The sequence below is a fragment of the Rana temporaria genome, chromosome 10 (genome assembly GCF_905171775.1).
Source record: "Rana temporaria chromosome 10, aRanTem1.1, whole genome shotgun sequence".
Lineage (NCBI taxonomy): Eukaryota > Metazoa > Chordata > Amphibia > Anura > Ranidae > Rana > Rana temporaria.
In genome coordinates this window covers 118,993,108-119,010,143 of record NC_053498.1, presented here as the reverse complement: position 1 = coordinate 119,010,143, position 17,036 = coordinate 118,993,108, and the positions used below count along the sequence as shown (strand labels likewise).

At 44.9% G+C, this 17,036-nt stretch overlaps 1 protein-coding gene across 1 annotated transcript; it reads right to left on the bottom strand.

Annotated features, from left to right (window-relative positions):
• Positions 1–7,220: 7,220 nt before the first annotated feature.
• On the bottom strand, positions 7,221–15,617 carry LOC120915859. The gene is made up of 3 exons (XM_040326668.1): positions 15,191–15,617; positions 11,254–11,506; positions 7,221–7,289 (listed from the first exon to the last, which is right to left on the bottom strand). The coding sequence occupies exons 1-3, from the start codon at positions 15,544–15,546 to the stop codon at positions 7,221–7,223; spliced, it is 678 nt and encodes a 225-aa protein (XP_040182602.1). The 5' UTR covers positions 15,547–15,617.
• Positions 15,618–17,036: the final 1,419 nt, after the last annotated feature.

Here is a 17,036-nt window from a genome sequence, read left to right as displayed (position 1 = left end):
GCCGACCAGCCACCGCAGTCCTACGGCGGCAGGTCAGCTCCCATGCGCAAGAGCCCGTAGCTCTACGTCGGCTCTCGAAGCGGCCACTAGGGGCCTAGTGAGGCCACCCCCCCTACAGTTAGAACGCACCCAGGGAACATACTTAACCCCTTCCCTGCCAGTGGCATTTTTATAGTAATCCAATGCATTTTTATAGCACTGATCGCTATAAAAATGCCAATGGTCCCAAAAATGTGTCAAAAGTGTCCGAAGTGTCCGCCATAATGTCGCAGTACCGAAAAAAAAAAAATCGATGATCGCTGCCATTACTAGTAAAAAAAAAAAATATTAATAAAAATGCCATAAAACTACCTCCTATTTTGTAAACGCTCTAACTTTTGCACAAACCAATCAAAACATTTATTGGGATTTTTTTTTTTTTTACGAAAAATATATAGAAGAATACGTATCGGCCTAAACTGAGGAAAAAAAATGTTTTTTTATATATTTTTGGGGGATATTTATTATAGCAAAAAGTAAAAAATATAATTTTTTTTCAAAATTGACGCTCTATTTTTGTTTATAGCGCAAAAACTAAAAACCGCAGAGGTGATCAAATACCACCAAAAGAAAGCTCTATTTGTGGGAAAAAAAGGACGCCAATTTTGTTTGGGAGCCACGTCGCACGTCAGTTAAAGCGACGCAGTGCCGAATCGCAAAAAGTGCTTTGACCAGCAATATGGTCCGGGGGTTAGTTTCAGAAAAAAAAACTTTCCACAGCCCCCTGCGTATAACACGCTGGCACAGTTTACCCTCTATTTTCAGGGTAAAAAAAGTGAGTGTTATACGCCAATAAATACAGTACTTCTCTCCTATGATCGTAAATACCTACTAGTGGCCACAATCGGTTTGTTTTTATTTATTGACTGAGGAACGGGGTTATGGCCACTACAGTGCCTTGAAAAAGTATTCACACCTCTTGAAATTTTCCTACATTTTGTCATATAAATGTAAATGTATTTTATTGGGATTTTATGTGATAGAACAACACAAAGTGGCACATAAATATGAAGTGGAAGGAAAATAATAAATGGTTAAAAACAATAAAAAAAATCTGAAAGTGTGGCATGTATTTGTTTTCAGCCCCTTTTACTCTGATACCCCTAACTAAAATCTAATGGAACCAATTGCCTTCAGAAGTCACCTAATTAGGAAATAGAATCCACCTGTGTGCAATTTAATCTCAGTATAAAATACAGCTGTTCTGGGAAGCCCTCAGAGGTTTGTTAGATAAACCTTAGTGAACAAACGCATCATGAAGGTCAAGGAACACACTAGACAGGTCAGGGATAAAGTTGTGGAGAAGTTTAGGGTTAGGTTTTAAAAAAAATATCCCAAACTTTGAACATCTCACGGAGCACTGTTCAATCCATCATCTGACAATGTAATGCGTATGGCACGACTGCAGACCTACCAAGACATGGCCGACCACCTAACTGACAGGCCGGGCAAGGAGGGCATTCATCAGAGAAGCAGCCAAGAGACCCATGGTAACTCTGGAGGAGTTGCAGAGATCCACAGCTCAGGTGGGAGAATCTGTCCACAGGACAACTATAAGTTGTGCCCTCCACAAATCTGGTCTTTATGGAAGAGTGGCAAGAAGAAAGACATTGTTGAAAGAAAGCCATAAGAAGTCCCGTTTGCAGTTTGCGAGAAGCATTGTGGGGGACACAGCAAACATGTGGAAGAAAGTGCTCTGGTCAGATGAGACCAAAATTGAACTTTTTGGCCTACAAGCAAAATGCTATGTGTGGCGCAAAACTAACACTGCACATCACCCTGAACACCCCACCCCCACCGTGAAACATGGTGGTGGCAGCATCATGTTGTGGGGATGCTTTTTTTCAGCAGGGACAGGGAGGCTGATCAGAGTTGATGGGAAGATGGATGGAGCCAAATACAGGGCAATATTAGAAGAAAACCTGTTAGAGTCTGCAAAAGACTTGAGACTGTGGGGAGGTTCCCCTTCCATCAGGACAACGACCCTCAACATACAGCCAGAGCTACAATGGAATGGTTTAGAATCTAAGCATATTCATGTGTTAGAATGGCCCAGTCAAAGTCCAGACATAAATCCAATTGAAAATCTGTGACAAGACTTGAAAATTGCTGTTCACAGACACTCTCCATCCAATCTGACAGAGCTTGAGCTATTTTGCAAAGAAGAATGGGCAAAAATATCACTCTCTAGATGTGCAAAGCTGGTAGAGACATCCCCAAAAAGACTTGCAGCTGTAATTGCAGTGAAAGGTGGTTCTACAAAGTATTGATTCAGGGGGGCTGAATACAAATGTACACCACACTTTTCACATATTTATTTGTAAAAAAAATTGAAAACCATTAATCATTTTCCTTCCACATCACAATTATGTGCCACTTTGTGTTGGTCTATCACAAATAAATCCCAATTGCAAGTGCAAATGTGAAGAAGCAATAGCGTTTACAAGAGAGTAGCCGCATACTGCCATGCACTTGTATTGGAGGCTGTACGCGGCACATGCTGATGCTCAGATGTGAATCCAGCCTGACATTTCCTGATCTGTATAAATTAAAGGGCTCTAATCTAGGGGCGTTTCATGATGGGGTACTTCTACCGTGTGTTGTCCTGATCTGATAGCACTGGATTGTTGTTCGGGGGTCCTTTGTCATCTTCCTGCGGGTCGCCCCCCTCGCCTCCTTCACCACATCTGCGGCTCCTGTACAGCAGTAACCAGCGCCTGAATGCGCTCTGTGTCAGCCCCTCGTAATCCTCGAACGCACGGCCTGTAATCCTGGCCTGACTGCCATCTGAATACAAGACAGAACAGGACTAGTGAAGAGAGGACAGATCTGATATCAAGCAGCAGATATTATTCTTACACATAAAACAAGTTCCCATTCTAATGGTTTGGAAGGTGAACCTATCAATGTTACATCTATAGCCATAGTAGATCATGCTACGGGGCCCGGAGGTAGAGGGGTTCCAGCATTGTCTGGCTACATAGTGAACAATGCATGAAGCAATAGCATTTGGCAAATACATTTACCGTATTTATCGCTGTATAGCGCGCTCCCACGTATACCGCGCACCCCTAAAGTTGCCCCCGAAATTTCTGTAAAAAAAAATGTTATATGATTTTATTACTTACAGTTTTGGTGTCTTCCCAGCGTCCATCGTCCGGTCCGGCGTCCGTCTGCGGCCTCGGTGGTGTCCTCCCGGCTTCTCCAGCGTGCGCCTCAAGTTGAGTCCCCGCTTTGCGCGCTCAGTTCGAATGCCTCTGCCGACATATACCGAGTGCAGTACACTCGGGTACATTCGGCAAGGCTCGGCTTCGCTCGCGCTCTGTGACGTTTATGCGTGAGCACGAGCGAAGCCGAGCCTAGCCGAATGTACCCGAGTGTACTGCACTCGGTATCAAACTGAGCGCGGGAAGTGGCTATCGGCGTATATCGCGCACCCACGATTTTCCCCTTATTTTAAGGGGAAAAAAGTGTGCGATATATGCCGATAAATAGAATATATAAATAAAATGGACACATGGGGTTGACAAAGAGGCAGGAATGCCTTGAAATGCATAGCCATAGCTCCAGGACATCCCCGGCATCAGACATCATCTATTGCAGGGATATGCAATTAGCGGACCTCCAGCAGAACTACAAGTCCCATGAGGCATAGCAAGACTCTGACAGCCACAAGTATGACACTCAGAGCAAGAGGCATGGTGGAACTTGTAGTTTTGCAACAGCTGGAGGTCCGCTAATTGCATATCCCTGATCTATTGGGTTCTTCTGCAGTCTCCTAACCAGGAAGGGCTCTGAGCCGCCTATACCTACCCGGCCAGGGGCAGTGCTGAAGAATCCCTCCATTGGATGCCTCTGCTGCAGGGCTCTCTTATACACTACCTGCCTTCCCAAACGTGTGAGTTGCCAATTTGTTTGCATCGTACTATAACTGCTTTAATACTGCACTTAGATGGCACCCTTCACTGTGTGCTTTACATCTATAGCCATAACAGACTATGCAATTACTATGGGGCCTGGAGTTAGAGGGGTTCCAGCACTGTCTGTCTTTGTAGTGATTTATGCATGAAGCAATAGCATTTGGCAACAAAAAATTTAGATTAAAAAAATATACATGAGGTTCTATTTATAAAAAAAATTGGCATAACCATTAGTCCAGAGATTCTGCATGTATATTTTCTGTGTACATTGGGCAAAAATGAATGTTCTTTAGAGTGTTTTGTCTTCTGAATGAATATTGTTTTGGTATGCACAGTAGTAAAATACCACATTATGACCACTAGATGGAGATGAGGAGCATAGGAAATACATACATCCTTGTAACAAGATATACAAAGTGAAAATTTCAGATTATGTTTTTTTTCTAATTCCCTCTAGCTTTCTCAGTCTACATCATTAGCCAGATTCAGGTAGAGTTACGCCGGCGTATCAATAGATACGCCGTCGTAACTCTGAATTTGCGCCGTCGTATATTTAAGTGTATTCTAAAATTGAGATGCACTTAAATCTAGCTAAGATACGACCGCCGGCGCCGTCGTATCTTAGCTGTCTATTTACACGGGCCGCTAGGGCATGTACGCTGATCATTGAGATACGCCTATTCGCGAACGTACGCTTGCCCGTCGCAGTAAAGGTACGCCGTTTACGTAAGGCGTTTTCAGGCCTAAAGATATTCCACCAAAAAGATGGCGCAGCCAATGTTAAGTAAGGACGTCGGAACCGCATAGAATTTTTTAATTTTTACGTCGTTTGCGTAAGTCGTCTGTGAATGGGGCTGGGTGTAATTTACGTTCACGTCGAAACCAATAAGTCTTTGCGGCATAATTTGGAGCATGCGCACTGGGATATGTCCACGGACGGCGCATGCGCCGTTCGCTCAAAACGATAATCACGTCGGGTCACGATTCATTAGCATAAAACACGCCCGCCTCTTTACAATTTGAATTAGGCGCGCCTAGGCCTGCACATTTACGCTACGCCGCCGTAACTTAGGACGTAAGTGCTTTGTGAATACAGCACTTGCCTCTCTAAATTGCGGTGGCGTAGCGTATATGAGATACGCTACGACTGCCTAACGTTAGGCATGTGTACCTGAATCCAGCTACATATCTCTAGTTACAAATATATAGGTGTTATTTATGTTCCTCAGGCTCCATCGTGTGGCCATAATGCAGTATTTTATTACTATCCATAATAAAACATTCATTCAAAAGAGGGGATAGCCCAAAGAACATACATTTTTGCTCAATTCACGTTAAACGAATAAGCAAGCAGATTCTCCTCCACAAATGGCTATGCAAATTTTTTAAAGATCTCTCAGTATATACAATTATTTTGAAAGCAATTAGTATCCTGCACCACTACAGGCTTTGTATTTGATACAAAGATTAAAGAGACAGGGGGCCCTATTGGCTTAATTGCGGGGCCCCGGCCCCATCACACATAGTTATGGATCTGCATCTAAAGTAGAACTCCTCCACAGAACAAAGAAATTCTGATAGTTGACACAATCCAACAACAACAATGACCACAGACTCACCATGTTATTATTAATAGATATTACATTACCTAGAGCCATTGACAGACAAATCTTCCTCAGTTTTCTGGTCCCGACGGTCACATGCTGACACCGTCTACGTAGGGAGACCGCGGCTGCTGTCGTCCAATAATTGCAAGCCTACGAGACACCATTAAGTCTTAGGTAATGAGTGAAACATATGATTACAATGTGTAGAGCAGAGATGTATAGAATCTCCGTAGTCAATGAGGACCCCCAGGTGATAGCAGGATTTGGGCGAAAAGCATCTTCAGATTCTGGCAAAGACCTTCCCTGGTGTTAAAGGAGTTGTAAAGTAAAAAAAATCTCATAACGCCCCCCCCCCCCCCGTTATACTTACCTGACCCCTCAAAAGTCCCGCGCGGTCCAGAGATCCTCTTCGACGCTCAGCCTGGCCGCTGATTGGCTAGAGCGGATAGATTAAGAGCAGTGCAGCCATTTGCTGTCTATTACATCCAGTGACGTGGCGCGCTGAGGGGCGGGGCCGAGTGATACAGTGAGCGGCTATGGCCGCTCGCTGTATCACGGGAGCGCGCCCGCAATTACTGACCACCATGTGAGCTCTCTCGCATGACTGTGGTGAGTAATTGCGGGGAGGACCGAGACAGCCGCCGAGGGACCCCAGAAGACGTGGATCGGGGCCACTCTGTGCAAAACGAACTGCACAGTGGAGGTAAGTATAACATGTTTGTTATCCTAAATGACAAAAAATGTTTCCTTTACTAACGCTTTAAGTCATTATAGAGTCCTGGTCTAAGTTTGTGTTTTTGGCTTTCATTTGAAAAATTTTGAGAAAACAATCCCACCTGGGCGTATGCTTTTCTGCCTTTTTACACTGATGTCAAATATAGTAACATTCTCAAATTCAGCCACTAGATGGCTCTTTTGTATCAGACATGCCATAGGTAAAAGTTACATATCATATAATATAATATATATATATATATATATATATATATATATATATATATATATATATATAAAATATTGTATTTAAAAAAAAAATTATTTACACATCTCTGTTTATTATATACATAAAAACACATCAGATACAACACAGTTAGTTCACCTGTAACCCAATGATGACACATTACAGCAGTATATACAGTAGTCGATTATGGTGACTAGTTCCAATAGGTAATGTCTAAGCGCTAACATTTGCGCAAAGTGCGTCTACCTCTTTGTCCCCATCTGTTAACCACCTGTCATATGAATCTTCAAAAAAGAGGATTTTTGGGAGCATAGCCGTCCATCATTTGCTTTATGATACACAGTATGTGAGCTGGGCCAGCACAGCACCCGACTAGTTTGTGTGGGGATTACCTGGAGACTCAGCTTTCTTTGTTTCACTGAGGACCTTTCTGATAGCTGGGCTTTGAATTATTAAAACTGTTCAGCTTTTCCTGTTATTATTATTATAATTATTCTCAAAATGTGGCTTTACTAGGCCTGACCTTTTCGCTTGAGAGTCAGGGGTCAGAGGTCACCTACAGTCTAACAATGGATGCTCAGTCAGCTGCCGGACTCACTGCTGCCCATCTCCTGAGAGTACATATGAGTGTCAGATAATAAGCCCTGCTGTTTTTTATCACTCCTATTAACTACAGTGTTGTGTTATGTGCTCTCAGGAGCTGGGAGACAATGTGTAAGGTTGTACAATGTCAGATGACCCCCGAGACTCTGGCTGAACTCTCTAAAGTAAAATGCAAAGGCAAATGTCCGTCTTTGATAAGTAAGTCTGAATAGCTATAATGATTTAAGACTTAAAGTGCATCTAAACCCAGCAACAAAAAAGGTAATACATTAAACCTTAACCACTTAACCCCCGGACCATATTGCTGGTCAAAGACCAGAGCACTTTTTGCGATTCTGCACTGCATCGCTTTAACTGACAATTGCGCGGTCGTGCGACGTGGCTCCCACACAAAATTGGCGTCCTTTTTCGTTTTTGCGCTATAAACAAAAATAGAGCAACAATTTTGAAAAAAATTAATATTTTTTACTTTTTGCTATAATAAATATCCCCCAAAAATATATATAAAAAAACATTTTTTTTCCTCAGTTTAGGCCGATACGTATTCTTCTACATATTTTTCGTAAAAAAAAATATCGCAATAAGCGTTTATTGATTGGTTTGCGCAAAAGTTATAGTGTTTACAAAATAGGGGGTATTTTTTACTAGTAATGGCGGCGATCAGCGATTTTTTTCGGTACTGCGACATTATGGCGGACACTTCGGACACTTTTGACACATTTTTGGGACCATTGGCATTTTTATAGCGATCAGTGCTATAAAAATGCATTGGATTACTATAAAAATGCCACTGGCAGGGAAGGGGTTAACACTAGGGGGCGGGGAAGGGGTTAAGTATGTTCCCTGGGTGTGTTCTAACTGTAGGGGGGTGGACTGACTGGGGGAAATGACTGATCTTCTGTTCATACATTGTATGAATATGCGATCAGTCATTTCTCTCCCTGACAGGACCGGGAGCTGTGTGTTTACACACAGCTCCCGATCCTCGCTCTGTAACGAGCAATCGTGTGTGCCTGGCGCCGATCGTGCCCGCTGGGCACGTGCTCGGGAGTCGGAGGCGAGCGAGCGCCCCTAGTGGCCTGCGCGAGAGCCGACGTATAGCTACGGGCTCTCACGGCTGGTCGGCAAGCAGTTAACATCCTTAAAGCGCAGCTCCACCAAGATTTTTTTTTTTCTTTTTTAAATGCTGCAAAATATATATATATATATATATATATATATATATATATATATATATTTTATATATACCTGAAGTGCCTGTTGCTAGGCAGATCGTCCTAATCTGCCACTTCCTGATCCGGGGTCCATCTTCTTTCTTCTGTTCCTCGGCTGCCTCCTGTGGAATGGGGGAGCGGTGTCTTCTGGGACCTTGTGTGTGTCCCAGGAGACATCATCGATTCACGTTGCGCCGCGCGGCTCGCGCATGTGCAGTAGGGAATCGGGCAGTGAAGCCGCAAGGCTTCACTTCCTAATTCCCTCACTAAGGATGGCGGCGGGGTAGCCGAGACCCGAGCATTTGCTTGGCTTCAGCTGCCATCATCGCGGGCATCCTGGACAGGTAAGTCTCCTTATTAAAAGTCAGCAGCTACAGTATTAGTAGCTGCTGACTTTTAATTTTTTTTTTTTTTTTTTTTTTTAACCGGACCTCCGCTTTAAATCTGGTGGCTGTATTCATTTTTTTCCCCTTCTTTTCTTTATTTCCACAGTGATCCTGCCAGTAACACACTTCCTGCCATTGGGTGACTACACTCTCTCACTATACTGTATCAAGAGAAACAAGAGAGGACTACAGAACCCCTCCCCTCTCCCTATTCTTCTTTAGTCCTTAGAGATGGCTGAGAAGAATGTAAATGTCAGCAGAGAGCACAGGGAGTTATCAGACCACAAGATTTCTGGCAGGATCAACGGGTAGTATCAAAAAGAGATAAAACACGTTCAATGGTATATTTGACAGACCAAAAGGGGGTAAAAAGGAGAAGCACATGCACTTTAAAATTCAGATCCTCATTTGAGCCATTCTGTTTAAAGCCTGGCAGCGTAAGTCAGCATTATATGAACCGAGGAAATAACAAGGCAGTACTCTGAGCATTAAAGGAAGTAAAGGAAAAAACATTCCCCTCTGGGTGATCTATGAACATTACAAGGATTATAACAACCTTTGTTGCAGATTCCTACCTTTTGTTATTCTGAAGAAATCCCTGTGTGTTCCTCTGTGCCTCTGTGCCAAGTGAGGCTAATGGGAGTGGTTTCATAATTATCAACCAGCTGTGCACCTGCAGGGCTCTAATGAGGAAATATTCTGGGTCTGTTTACCTTTAGGCATGTTCCTATTGGGAGTATCTCACCAAAAATTAAATTTTTGTTGCAGAAGATGCCTAAAATTTGACTTGTATCTTATGGCAAACTTCTGGGAAAATCAGTGAGCCAATCACACAAGCAGGAAATTATGTTTCTGGGGGGGGGGGGCTCTGTAAACATTCTGTACAGAACCCCTCCAGGTAGCCATATTGCATTTACAGAAAATGACAGCGGCTGCAGATTGAAAGGAAATTTTTAATAACATTCAATCACAATATGACTTTTGTCGCAATTGTATACGCTATATTATTATTTTTTATATGCTATTTTTTCCCCCATGAAAGTGGAATTTCCCTTTTAACAATGTGTGTGAAGTGCAGCCAATCAGAACTGATCTTTCAACTCAAGTGCAATCTATTTGTCCTAGGCAGGGCCGATCCTAGGGTCACAGGCGCCTGGGTGCAGAAATATTTCTGGCGCCCCCACATGGGCGTTGTCATTTTACTAACTCCTCCCTTTTACATTTCATTATACATCACGTCTGTAGATGGACTAGACACAGTAATGGGCAGGGGCTGTGTATCCTATGCAATCTATCATGCCATAAAACATCTAGAGCAGGGGCAGCCCAGAGCACACAGCACACTAAACACTGTAGGGTGGATTCAGGTAGGGGCGCGCACTACTACGGAGGCGCAGCGTACTGTTTTTACGCTACACCTCCGTAAATTACTTGAGCTACGCTTCATTCACGAAGCATTTGCTCCGTAATTTGCGGGGGCGTTGCGTAAAAGTGTCCGGCGTAAGCGCGCGTAATTTAAGTGATCCCGTAGGGGGCGTGGATCATTTAAATTAGGCGCGTTCCCGCGCCGAACGTAGTGCGCATGCTCCGTCGGGAAACTTTCCCTACGTGCATTGCGGTAAATGACGTCGCAAGGACGTCATTTGCTTCGACGGGAACGTAAATGGCGTCCAGCGCCATTCACGATCCACTTACGCAAACGACGCAAATTTCGAAAAACGCGATGCGGGAACGACGTCCATACTTAGCATTGGCCGGCGCCTCCTAATAGCAGGAGCAGCCTTACTACTGAAGCACCGTACGCAAACGACGTAAAACTCGAACGCCGGGCGCGCGTACGTTTGTGAATCGGCGTGAGTATGCAATTTGCATACTCTACGCTGACCACTATGGGAACGCCACCTAGCGGCCAGCGTCAGAATGCAGCCTAAGATACGACGGCATAAGAGCCTTATGCCAGTCGTATCTTAGGCTACAGTCGGCGTATCGAGCTTTCTGAATACAGAAAGTCGATACGCTGGCGCTACTTAGCAATTACGCTGCGTATCTATGGATACGCAGGCGTAATTGCTACCTGAATCTACCCCTGTGACTCATCTCTCTCCGTGCAGCCTGAGATAGAGATGGGAGTGGGAGGCATTCCAACTGGGGTTGGTGGAGACATGATCCAAGACTCCCAGTGTTAGGAATTCATTCCTGCACATCAGCACTCCGCAGCCACTGAAAACTAGAACTCTCATGTCAGGAAGAGGAGCGCCCCCCCCCGAGCACTGCCAGGCTGGACGGGCTGCCCTATGCTCACACATCAGTTCTGGACGGACACACACCTATGCTCAGAACACTAGTTCTGGACGGACACAAACAAGGAGAGAAGGAGGGAGGGGAGAACTCTGGCACTTCGGCGCCCCCCACCTCTGCAGGCGCCTGGGTGCAATGCACCCTGTGCACCCTGCCTAGGATCGGCCCTGGTCCTAGGTCAATGCCTTGTACAGCATTGGATAATATGTCTTCCTGTGTACTTGCCTGTTTCACAGAATTTTGAGTTCGCAGTCTAAGCGCTTGGTGCCCTCTTGTGGCCGCTCTCCAGAAATGCAGCGACATGGCAGGCGCAGCGGACTGATTGCAATTGCTCTTCTGCCTCCTGAGTGACAGTTCTGCCCGCCATCGATCAAAGCATGTTTGTAGGAGTCGGTGACGACACGCAGACTGGAGTCGGGCAGCTGCCTCTCTCCATCTACCATGGAGGTGGGCGGCAGAGACCCATGTGGCAAATGCCCTGCAGAGCAAGAGATAGATACATTAGTAAATCCACAGCTCCCAACTGTCCCCGATTTCGAGGGACTGTCCCCGATTTGGAGCAATGTCCCTCTGTCCCTCTGTCCCTCTTTTCTCGGCATTTGTCCCTCATTCTGGTCTGATCTATATAGTTATATATAAAATGCACTTTTTATCTAAGTTGCTGCATTTGTAAATTTCAAAAGCCAGTATAAAGTAGTAAAAAAAAAAAAGTTTAATTGATAATTTGCTCCTTTAACCACTTAAACGACTCTGAAGATTTACCCCCTTAATGACCAGGGCATATTTTTGCGATATGGCACTGCGTTACTTTAACCACTTCAGCTCCAGAAGGATTTACCCCCTTCCTGACCAGAGCATTTTTTGCGATTCTGTACTGCGTCGCTTTAGCTGACAATTGCGCGGTCGTGCGACGTAGCTTTCCTTTGGTGGTATTTGATCACCTCTGCGGTTTTTATTTATTTTATAAACAAAAAATAAAGCGACAATTTTGAAAAAAAAAAAGCAATCTTTTTTACTTTGTGCTATAATAAACATCCCACCAAAAAATATATAGAAATAAAACTCTTCCACAGTTTAGGCCGATATGCATTTTTCTACATATTTTTGGTAAAAAAAATTAAATAAATCGCATAAATAGCTAGATTCACAAAGAGTTACGCCGGCGTATCAGTAGATACGCCGTCGTAACTCGGAATCTAAGCCGTCGTATGTTTAAGTGTATTCTCAAACTGAGATACACTTAAACCTATCCTGCGCCGTCGTATCTTAGCTGTCTAGTTCCGCCGGCCGCTAGGGGCGTGAACGCTGATTTACGCCTAGAATGCGTAAATCTGCGAGATACGCCGATTCACGAATGTACGCTTGCCCGTCGCAGTAAAGATACGCCGTTTACGTAAGGCGTTTTCTGGCGTAAAGTTAGTCGAACAAATAGCTGGCCTTGCCAATGTTAAGTATGGCCGTCGTTCCCGCGTCGAAATTTGAAACATGTACGTCGTTTGCGTAAGTCGTCCGTGAATGGGGCTGGACGTAATTTACGTTCACGTCGAAACCAATAAGTCCTTGCGGCGTACTTTGGAGCAATGCACACTGGGATATGTCCACGGACGGCGCATGCGCCGTTCGTTAAAAACGGCAATCACGTCAGGTCACAAATCATTTACATAAAACACGCCCCCTGTTCCTCATTTGAATTAGGCGTGCTTAGGCCGGCCCCATTTACGCTACGCCGCCGTAACTTAGGAGGCAAGTGCTTTGTGAATACAGCACTTGCCTCTCTGACTTACGGCGGCGTAGCGTAAATACGATACGCTACGCCGGGTCAAAATTACGCCGCCCTACCTGAATCCAGCTAATAGTGTCTACAAACTATGGGATATATTTATAGAATTTTTTTTTTTTTTTTTGTCCGCCACAATGTTGCAGTCCCGCTATAAGCAGACAATCAGCGACTTATATCGGGACTGCGTCATTGTGGCGGATAAATCGGACACTATGACATGTTTTTGGGGACGAGTGGCATCAATACAGTGATCAGTGCTAAAAATAGGCACTGTCACTGTACTAATGACACTGGCAGGGAAGGGGTTAACAGGGGCGATCAAAGGGGTTAATGTGTGCCTAACAATGTGTATGCTTAATGTGGGGGAAGTGCTTGTACTACGGGAAGGCAGAAATCCGTGTTCCTGCTTTGCTGAAACACAGGATCACTACCTTCCCTAGTGGCAATACGATGGTCTGCCTTGTTTACATAGGCAAACCAACATTCTGCCTCTTTATCGAACGATCGGCGGGTCCTGGCCGACATCGAGTCTGACCGGACCCGCTGATTGGCTCCCGATGTGATTGTACACCCGATGTGATTGTACACAGCGGGAGCCAATCAGCTGGTGGCACACACGCCCCAGACCTGGAAGTATCAGATCACGTACTAGGTACGTGATCTGGCACAGCCCGGCCGCCCTGCCACAGTAAATGTACGTGGGGCGGCTGCTAAGTGGTCAAGGGGGTGTGTCTGGGTGTCTCATACATGTTTATTGTTTCCCATTTCTTCCAGGTGGCACATAATCCATGATAATGGATTTCTAGTATTTTTCAGAAAGTGCATACAGAACAGTTCTTTCCATTAAAAATCCTTCCTCTAGTAATTTCCTATTTGACATCAATGTACTTTTGCATTGGAGTTTTCATTCTCTTCTGTCCTATGAGGCTGCATGATCCCTGACCCTCTGTCTGGACAGTGCTGATTGGCCCTGCGCCGATCACATGAACTCTCCCAAGAAAAAAAAAAAAACTCTCACACTGAGCATGTGCAGCTTGTCCCCTAGCCTCTGATTTAGCAGGAGATGGATTGGGGACTGTGGAAGAAGGGGAGGATCAGAGAAGACAGCCTTTTTACACAAATTGGAGGATTAACCCCTTGGGTTCCACAGTGAGTATAACAAGCATGTTTTACTGGATATACAGGCTGATTTTATGGTTGTGGGTTTAGTAACATTTTAATTTCAATCTCCATTCCAAAAAAAAAAAGGGCCATTTTGCTGAAATCTCACAAAAAACTCCTGAAATACCAGAAAAGTAAATTTTGCTCATCCCTAGTGATGAGAAATACCTGGCCCTTCCAGTCATAGTGATCATGTGACTCATTCACCTTTCTTCCATAGGACAGCACTGGAGCTTGGCGATTGGCTGCTCAGACACCCAGCGCTGTCACATGGAAGTTGGGAAGAGTGTCCTTAGACCTGGGTAAGTTCTAACTAGAGAGACTCAAAGAAGAGACTCTTAGCTAGATTCAGAAAGGGCGTCCTAACTGCGGCGGCGTAGCGTATGGCATTTACACTACGCCGCCGTAAGTTAGCGAGGCAAGTACCCGATTCACAAAGTACTTGCCTGCTAAGTTACGGCGGCGTAGCGTAAATGCGGCGGGCGTAAGCGCGCCTAATTCAAAATAGGCTGAGGGGGCGTGTTTTATGCTAATTTGGGTTGACCTGACGTGATTGACGTTTTTTTGGAACGGCGCATGCGCCGTCCGCCTACATATCCCAGTGTGCATTGCGGCAAAGTACGCAGCACGGTCCTATTGATTTCGACGTGGACGTAAATGACGTAAATCCCTATTCACGGACGACTTACGCAAACGACGTAAAATTTTTGAATTTCGACGCGGGAACGGCGGCCATACTTAACATTACTATTCCAGCTATTTGATGGAATAACTATAGGCCTGATAATGCGTTACGTAAACAGCGTATCTGTACTGCGGCGGCCGGGCGTACGTTCGTGAATAGGCGTAAGTAGTGATTTACATATTCTACGCCGACCGCAATGGAAGCGCTACCTAGCGGTCAGCCTAAAAATTACACTTTAGGATACGAGGGTGTAAGACACTTACGCCGCTCGTATCTGAGCCTAATTTAAGCGTATCTGGTTACCAGAATACGCTTAAATTAGCGCTGACGCACATTCAGACTTAGGCTGGCGTATCTACTGATACGCCAGCCTAAGTCTCTATGAATCTGGCTATCTCTTCTCACTTTCGGAAGCCAAAGGAAGTGGCGGGGGGGGGGGGGGGGGGGGCGTGGCACTATGCTTTGTCATTTGGAGGCTGCGGCAGGTTTTTTCCTGATCTTTCGCATTTCTTGCAATACTTATGTGACATCATTACCTCTTCCTAAGAACTCTCCGATGATGCAATCTACACTCCACTGTGAGCTGCAACTGCAACAACCAGATCTGCCAATAGGTTCCCATCCTATGCAGGTTCTTAATCTCTCGATATTTATTCAGCTCCACCTGCAGATGAAAGTTCACCGTCCACCTCGTCAGGGCCCAGCAACATCTCCTTCTGATCAGATACTTCTCAGCCTTCACTTCCATGGTGTGTTGTCTCCACCGTCCCATGACTCTGCTGCACATCCAGGACTCCCTCTTCTTCAGGATAGCGCTGCACTGGCGACGGGAACTGGAGAGGACCTTCCATTGTCCAAACACCACTTTCATTTTCATTTTATTCCACGTCATCTGAAAATCATGAACTTTGTCGCTGAGGACACAGTCTGAGGACTTCTCTCTCCAAAACCGAAAACACCTGCAAAGTAAAGCAGGAATGTTAGAGCTGGTGTTCTGCTTTGTTTGCTCAAGAAAAAGGCATTTATCAAGTCATTCTATTCTCAGCCCTAGGGTTCCGTCACAGGTTCATAGGGGTTCCGTCACAGGTTCATAGGGGTTCCGTCACAGGTTCATAGGGGTTCCTCACAGGTCCATAGGGGTTCCTTAAGAAAACGCCAATAGCAGATTGATTGCCCTGATGGTGCCCACATCGGTTTGAAACAGCTTCACTCAACGTTACCAGCAGAATGAGACGAGGGAAGCTTCTTTTCTGATTTCCTCTTAGGACAAAAACTGCTAACACCCATGATCATGTCAGCTGTCTGTAAAGGGGCATTCTTCCCACCGATCATCAATGTAAGGAGCGTTCTTCCCACCGATCATCAATGTAAGGAGCATTCTTGCCACTGATCACCAATGTAAGGAGCATTCTTCCCACTGACCTCCAATGTAAGGAGCATTCTTGCCACTGATCACCAATGTAAGGGACATTCTACTCACTGACCTCCAATGTAAGGGGCATTCTTCCCACTGATCACCAATGTAAGGAGCATTCTTCCCACTGACCTCCAATGTAAGGGGCATTCTTCCCACTGACTGTCAATATAAGGGGCATTCTTCCCACTGATCACCAATGTAAGGGGCATTCTTCCCACTGACTGTCAATATAAGGGGCATTCTTCCCACTGACCACCAATGTAAGGGGGCATTCTTCCTACTGACTGTCAATATAAGGGGCATTCTTCCCACTGACCACCAATGTAAGGATCATTCTTCCCACTGACCTCCAATATAAGAAGCATTCTTCCCACTGACCTCCAATATAAGAAGCATTCTTTCCACTGACCTCCAATATAAGGGGCTTTATTCCCACTGACCTCCAATATAAGGAGCATTCTTCCCACTGACCTCCAATATAAGAAGCATTCTTCCCACTGACCTCCAATATAAGAAGCATTCTTCCCACTGACCTCCAATATAAGAAGCATTCTTTCCACTGACCTCCAATATAAGAAGCATTCTTTCCACTGACCTCCAATATAAGAAGCATTCTTTCCACTGACCTCCAATATAAGAAGCATTCTTTCCACTGACCTCCAATATAAGAAGCATTCTTTCCACTGACCTCCAATATAAGGGGCTTTATTCCCACTGACCTCAAATATAAGGGGCTTTATTCCCACTGGCCATGAATTTAAGGGGTATTCTTCACATTAACCACTAATGTAAGGGAAGCATTCTTCCCATTGACGGCCAATATAAGGGAAATTCTACCAGCTGATCACCAATATAAGGGTCTTTCTTCCCACTGGCCATAAATGTAAGCAGCATTCTTCCCACTGACCACCAATGTAAGGAGCATTCTTTCCACTGACCACCAATGTAAGGAGCATTCTTCCAAC

Coding starts and splice junctions, on each gene's coding strand:
- LOC120915859 (XM_040326668.1), bottom strand. CDS start 15,546: ATGACGTGGAATAAAATGAAAATGAAAGTGGTGTTTGGACAATGGAAG. Junction 11,507..15,190: donor CGGAGAGTTCTTAGGAAGAG/GTAATGATGTCA, acceptor CTTGCTCTGCAG/GGCATTTGCCACATGGGTCT. Junction 7,290..11,253: donor CTCAAAATTCTGTGAAACAG/GCAAGTACACAG, acceptor ATTTTACTTTAG/AGAGTTCAGCCAGAGTCTCG.